General features: G+C 35.6%; 2 protein-coding genes across 2 annotated transcripts in view; both read right to left on the minus strand.

Annotated features, from left to right (window-relative positions):
- LOC147468526 (uncharacterized) overlaps positions 1-2,086 on the minus strand; it is a 3,511-nt gene extending 1,425 nt beyond the window's left edge. Inside the window, exons 1-3 of the mRNA XM_086553499.1 lie at positions 865-2,086; positions 427-738; positions 86-283 (exon numbers count right to left, since the gene is read on the minus strand). Coding sequence (XP_086409625.1) covers positions 86-283; positions 427-738; positions 865-2,025 — 1,671 coding nt within the window. The 5' untranslated portion in view covers positions 2,026-2,086. The remainder of the gene's footprint in view (positions 1-85; positions 284-426; positions 739-864) is intronic.
- A 3,090-nt stretch (positions 2,087-5,176) lies between these two features.
- The window catches only part of LOC122261469 (uncharacterized), a 3,916-nt gene continuing 1,592 nt past the window's right edge, over positions 5,177-7,500 (minus strand). The window contains exons 2-6 of the mRNA XM_086553500.1: positions 7,493-7,500; positions 7,058-7,369; positions 6,717-6,914; positions 6,520-6,591; positions 5,177-6,348 (exon numbers count right to left, since the gene is read on the minus strand). The exon at positions 7,493-7,500 is cut by the window's right edge and continues 1,278 nt beyond it. Of these exons, the coding sequence (XP_086409626.1) occupies positions 5,602-6,348; positions 6,520-6,591; positions 6,717-6,914; positions 7,058-7,369; positions 7,493-7,500 (1,337 nt within the window). The 3' untranslated portion in view covers positions 5,177-5,601. The remainder of the gene's footprint in view (positions 6,349-6,519; positions 6,592-6,716; positions 6,915-7,057; positions 7,370-7,492) is intronic.

The following is a 7,500-nucleotide window of genomic DNA, read 5'->3' on the forward strand; positions in this document are numbered from 1 at the left end:
TATCCCATAATAGAGCAGATCATTTTCAGAACATTTGAATTATATTATAATTCGAGTTAAGTACTTTATATGTGATGAAAAATACCTTATCGAACATTGTCACAACCGAATCCATGTTCAGGGCATTTGCCAAGCGGCGAGGTGTTGTGACTCCCAGCTCTCGTGCCAACAGCCCATTCACAAGGTTTCCACCGTGACTGTCAGGGTCTGCACCAAGTTCCAGAAGTCTTTCTATTTGTTTTTGGTTTCCGTCCAGCACTGCCTTGAACAAATGGCCACCAAGCTGAAAGTTCAAGAGACGGTCTTAGAGAAACAACACCTCATAATGAAAATATTCTTTCTTAATTTGTTATATTTAAATATGTATACATCAACACGTATACTAGACTATGATGTTGATAAGTAAATTCTATATATCATACTCACGAGGGATTTTACTGTGTTGTGGCGATTATCTTGTTTGTCGGAATCAAAGTCTGAGTCGCTCACTAAAAGTTTCAGCACTTGCATGTGACCCTTTTCAGCGGCCACATGAGCTGGAGTCTGTCCATCCTTGTTGGTAACACTGGGACTAATTAGTTTCTGAAGAAACATCACCACGTCCGGTTGGTTGTGAGACGCTGCTGCATGAAGGAGTGTGCATCTGGTCTTGTCTCTCCTCACAGCCGATCCTGTGTCTTGAATCAGTTCCTGCACTCTTACCAAGTCTCCATTTTCCACTGCTTTGAACAGTTGAGCCTAGAAAATAATGATTATTTGTTGAACTTTCACAAATATTATGAAGAGAAGTAATCATAAAAGAAGGGGCATTATTAACTACTTAATAGATCATTTAGACTTATATTTACTGAATGTTTACATTACCTTTAACTTAAAGATGTGAAGTGGAGAGTGGTTAGCGATGCGTCTAATCAATCCATTTGTTAAACTTCGGGTATTAATGCAACGTTTGAGTGGCGTCTGCATTTTCCTCGGTTTCTTGGCAACATATTGGAATACTTTTGATTTCTTTGGAGTCTTCACTTTTACAACAAGGGATGTTTTGGCCACGAAAACAGGGGACATTTTCGAAGACCTCTTGGGATCTAATGGACAATTAAGTTTTCCACAAATTGAACATTTGCCATTATTTAAATATTCGGCCTTTTCTGTTTCCTGAGAAATTACTGTTATTGATGAAGGATTTCGAGGTTTTTCATTATCAGCTGTTGCAGATAATGCAATCTGTTCTTGATCAAGTTGAGAGGATTTCTCTACTACCTCACTTGTAGCATCCACGGATGCTTCGTTGGACATTTTGGCCTCAGGTATTACTGCTTCTGTTTTTGTTGTGCACTCATTCAGCATGTCTTCGCTCAGTGAGGTCGTGGAATTCACTTTTGGATCTGCCATAGTTTCATTCGATGGAACCACAAGTGTTGCTGGTGCTGTTGCAGTCAGTGAATTATTGCTACTTTCCGTTCCCTGATATGCCTCACCTGTTTGCGTTGTCGAGACCCGAGCTCTCTTTTCGGATGGATCTCCCGATTCCTCGTCCTGATTCCTAGACCTCTTCAGAGAGACTTCGTTAGATGGAGTTTGGCCGGATGAGTTCCTTGATAAAACCTCCAATTCTTCAGATGAAATGTCTTGGTTTACACCGGAGAATTTCTCCATAGATAGTTCTGGTTCCACTCCATTTGACGAAACTTCTACAGGCTCCTTGTCTGTTTGTCCGTCAAACATAATTTCAGATGTTGAAGTCTTCTTTGTGCCACTAGATTTCCTTGTCATTAGTTGGGATAACATGTCAGGAATTACACCTGAGTTTTCTTTTGATTCCAAAACATAAGATTTACTGTTGGCACAATCCTTATCTATTTTCTTCACTTTGGAAAGCAAAAGCAAGGAATTCTCCGACATTTCCCTCAGTAGAGACTGACAGAAGGAGGAGTTCGTTCTCACAACTTTAGGTGACCGAAGACTAGTCTCTTCCTCCAGAGAGAAGTAGTCGTCGGGAACGTAAGGCGGAGTTTTGTCAGCCATATTCTCGGGGAAGGAAAGGAGTTCGGAAGGATGAGCGGCGAGAGCGGTAGTCCTTGTGTTTTAGATGTGTTAGCCTTCTGTTAACAAGTCCGTTTTAATTATTTTATGCCGTGTATTCTGTAAAAGAAACAGGAAAGTTAATTTTATCATGACATATTTAATAGAGATTATTGGGCTATAGTGTTTTCCCATTAACATAGTGTCTGAAATAAAACCTAGGCCTTTAATGACAGTATAGATTCCTAATTTCAAGAACTGTATAGTATATCATGTAATTTTCATCATAAAATGTGACCTTCTAAAAACTCTACGACTTTTTTTTTTCCCTTACCTTAAGTATTGCTCCAGTTACCGTTAATAAAGCACAAAACACTGTCTCACGCGACAGACTACAATTAATCACTTCACAAAACCAAGTTGTATGCCTTCTATTGGGAGTACAAGAATTTGTTGCACACTTCAGGCGGGTTGAGCGAGCACTGGCTGCAACATCGGTGGTCCGCTGTTTATAAGGCCCAGACAAGAGACAAGTTGAGACGCGATATTCCAGTCGCGCGCGCAACATACTCAAACTCGTGTTGTATTTTGTTTTTGTTTTTTTGTGGAATTCTATACTATTTTAAGATGGTAAAGATATATACACATATAGCCACACGGATAGACAGGTAGATAGTTAGCTAAACAAATATAAATGCATTTATCCATACATGTTATATTGATTAATTAGTGATTGCATGTTGTTTTCTTCTTCTTCTTCTTCTTCTTCTTTTCTTTCTTTCTTTTTTTCTTTTTACGTATAAATGTATGAGTGTGTGTGTGTGTGTGTGTATGATTACATATGCGTGTGTTCTTTTATTTAATTTCTATAATTCATAATCATATCTACAGATGCTGGCGACACTCGGAAACTCTCTCCGGTTGAAACTTGTGCTTCTACGTCACGATGACGTCACGGAGGGAGGCTCAGGTGCTGTGGATGTGCGGTACCAACAAAAATACCGGTATTGCCGGTACTGGTTTTCTGAAATAATACCGGTACGCCCTTACGTCTTTTCCTCTGTCACCCATCCTGCCTTCATCCTCTTATCATCCACCCTCTTCCTCTCCTTTTCCCGCGTCTCCACAACCTTGTCTGTCCCATTCATTCCCACATCATCAACCATCTCCCTCCCCCTTTCTCGCGTCCCCACAACCTGATCCTTCTCATTGATGTCCTCTTACTCACCATCTCCATCACCACCTCCCATTGCGCATTCCACTGCAAATTCAACCCTTATTTGGTTTCATTGCAAGGTAGACCTGGAAGAGGACTAATAAGGCAAAACATTTTAAATTAATATGGGTATATAAGAACAGGAAGATTGTGTAAAACAAAGTCCCACATCATTCTAAGCTCCCCAAAGATAATCATACTTCTCTCTACCACTACTAAAGAAAAACAACAGAAATGGGTAAATAACATAAAGGAAATGGGTAGGACTAAATGTTTACAATAAAGGAGTTACTTTACTGTAAATAAATTGATTACGACCAACATGCTAAAGCTAAATGAAATGGTCAAAGCATGCAAACATTCTGCAATCAATATCTTTAAGTAGCTAATATATAACAAAATGAGGTGTAATGTACTACCAGTACTCCATTATACTTTACATTATTCTTATCAATTTTAACTCTCTCTCTCTCTCTCTCTCTCTCTCTCTATATATATATATATATATATATATATATATATATATATATATATATATATATATATGTATGTATATGTACATATATATCATATATGTGTATTTATGTATATATATACATGTATTTATATATATAAATACATATAATATATATATGTATATATATATATATATATAAATATATATGCATAGATATATAGATATAGATATATATATATATATATATATATATATATATATATATATATATATGCAGTTCTCATTGAAGTAAAGTATATACTGTAAAATGTCCTGTACTGTAGGCCTGTGCATGAAACACATATTTCATATGGTACTACACTTCCTCATTAATTCAACATTAATTTCCAGTTCTTATGCTTCCCAGTCAAAGATAGTGTTGTCCACATTCAAGTGCAAAGAACAATGCCGATGAAAAAATACCGGTGTAATGGTATACCGATACGCAAAAAATATCGTTACCCGCTTCTGATACCGGTCATGCTTGTAATACCGAACCTAAAATACCGGTATTCCGAAATACCGATTTCTGGTACACATCCCTACTATGAACATTTTACTTACGTCTCTCTTTTTTTTTTATCCTATGTCACTAAATCACTTGTTACCCCTTTCTCCCTCTCTCCTTCTCTGTCTTTCTCTCATGCTTTCTCTTTCTCTCTCTCTCTCTCTCTCTCTCTCTCTCTCTCTCTCTCTCTCTCTCTCTCTCTCTCTCTCTTTATATATATATATATATATATATATATATATATATATATATATATATATATATATATATATATATATATATATATATATATACTATATGTATATATATTTTTGTTTATATATGTATATACCTATATGTATATATATACATATATTCATGTATAAATATGTATATATGTATGTATATATATACATATATATATTAATCTTTCTCTCTCTCTGCATATATATAAATATATATATATATATATATAATATATATATATATATATATATATATATATATGTATGTATGTATGTATATATATGCGTACATACATATATACATATATATATATATATATATGTATGTATATAGAAATATGTATAGATACATAAATATGAATATATATGTAAATATATATATACATATAAATATATATATGCATATGTATATATACATACATACATACATATATAAATAGATAGATATGCATATATATGTATATATATGCATATATATATATATATATATATATATATATATATATATACTTATATATCTGTCTGTCCATCTATATATGTATAATTTCTTTTGTTTCTGTGAAAAGAATTCACCGAAATTTCTCTTAGTAGAGACCGACCACGTTGTTTAACAGATTTATAAACTATGTCATAGATAAATATTTATTTTTTGTCGCATCTTCATAGCAATATTTAATCATATATATGGAGAAAAGGGTATTCAAATATAATAAGAATAAATATATATATTTACATGGAATGTTTATAAGTACAGTAAATGACTAGATGAATACTAAACATTTGGTTTAATTCTGGTTATCACCTTATTGAAAAAAAATCTAAATATACAGGATTAAAAAAATTATTTTGTTATACCCAAGTACCTGAATTGTGGTGAGAATAAAGGAAAGCTCATGTTCAACTCATTTAGATACAATATGCAAGTTACTCCATGGTCAGATGTGAAAAAACTACATCTAACGTTCTTAAGCACAACTGAGTCCCTAATTTTCTTAAGGACTTTTTTGGTTTGCTGAGCCGTGAGTGATGAATGCGCGTTACAAATGTACCCCATGCTATCAAACGTCATAATACGTGCATCAGGATATAAAAGTTTTCTAGAAAGGATTTTTGAGAAGGAAGTGCCCTTTTAAAGTCACATAGGATTAAAGAAGAACTTCTTCGTGAAGCCGAAGTACCTCAACTCGGGTGAGAACGAAGGAGAGCTCTTGTTGTACTCCTTCAGGAACTCTCTGTACAGATCGCCAAGCTCCTTGTCACCAGCATGGTCTGCCAAAGTGCGACACAAAGCCCAGTTGAACGAGGTTCCTCGCCCATTTGGTATACAATTGATGCCTATGCTGTTGGAATATACACATGCAATGTTGCTGACGGGTTCAGACAACCTCATATTTTTCGGAGTTTCACTTGCTAAGGTTATGTCGACTTGGTTCATGTTGTACAAGTTGAAGATAAAAAGTTTGGGTTTGTTTTTTAGCTGAGGACATTCGGAGTCTTTAAAGAAATTCAAAATGTAGTCAATATCTACGAACTTCATGTCAGACGTAAGAACCTTGCCATTTGCACCATAGCCAGATATGGCAAATACAGCACATCCTACATCCTTTAGTACTTCTCCATCCCTAATGCTCTTAAAGGCTTCCTTAGTTTGCTGAGCCGTGAGTGACGAGTGTGTCTCACACCTGTATCCCATGTCATCAAACACATTTGCCATAATGCGAGCATCGTAGTCCAGTTGCTGAAGGTTCAGGTCGGATCTCTTCTTGAAAGAACTGAAGTTAAAGATGCCAACAAAGCCTCGAGCCTCTCTGTCTATCTTGTACACATCTGCACCTCCTTGAACTGTCGTTGCATGTGTCACATTAAATTGTCGTGTTGGGACCTAGAATTGAAAGTATTCGAAATCAGATATGTGAAGTATCACAAGTATTAAGTGAAGTAATACAAATCAGTTATTTTGTTTTCCTGCAAGAATATTTACTATGCTATATAAATAACAATAATCAAAGTTTAAACTAGATTTCATGTCCCAAGTTAGGGTTACTTTACTTACTTTAAACTCAGTTCTGTTCAAATCAGCTGACGGAGAACTTTTCAGATCAGTTTCGTTGTCATTTCCTCTCTTCTGCAATATGGTATGAAAATGAGTTTGTTTGTTTGTTTTTATCCCATAATAGAGCAGATCATTTTCAGAACATTTAAATGATATTATAATTCGAGTTAAGTACTTTATATGTGATGAGAAAATACCTTATCAAACATTGCCACAACCGAATCCATGTTCAGGGCATTTGCCAAGCGGCGAGGTGTTGTGACTCCCAGCTCTCGTGCCAACAGCCCATTCACAAGGTTTCCACCGTGACTGTCAGGGTCTGCACCAAGTTCCAGAAGTCTTTCTATTTGTTTTTGGTTTCCGTCCAGCACTGCCTTGAACAAATGGCAACCAAGCTGAAAGTTCAAGAGACGGTCTTAGAGAAACAACACCTCATAATGAAAATATTCTTTCATAATTTGTTATATTTAAATATGTATACATCAACACGTATACTAGACTATGATGTTGATAAGTAAATTCTATATATCATACTCACGAGGGATTTTACTGTGTTGTGGCGATTATCTTGTTTGTCGGGATCAAAGTCCGAGTCAGCCATTAAAAGTTTCAGCACTTGCATGTGACCCTTTTCAGCGGCCACATGAGCTGGAGTCTGTCCATCCTTGTTGGTAACACTGGGACTAATTAGTTTCTGAAGAAACATCACCACGTCCGGTTGGTTGTGAGACGCTGCTGCATGAAGGAGTGTGCATCTGGTCTTGTTTCTCCTCACAGCTGCTCCTGTGTCTTGAATCAATTGCTGCACTCTTACCAAGTCTCCATTTTCCACTGCTTTGAAGAGCTGAGCCTGTGAAGAAATGATTTGTTGAACTTTCACAAATATTATGAAGAGAAGTAATCATAAAAGAAAGGGCATTATTAACTACTTAATAGATCATTTAGACTTATGTTTACCGAATGTTTACATTACCTTTAACT

This window comes from Penaeus japonicus, unplaced genomic scaffold (genome assembly GCF_977035675.1).
Source record: "Penaeus japonicus unplaced genomic scaffold, GWHDUDI00000001_assembly GWHDUDI00000028, whole genome shotgun sequence".
Lineage (NCBI taxonomy): Eukaryota > Metazoa > Arthropoda > Malacostraca > Decapoda > Penaeidae > Penaeus > Penaeus japonicus.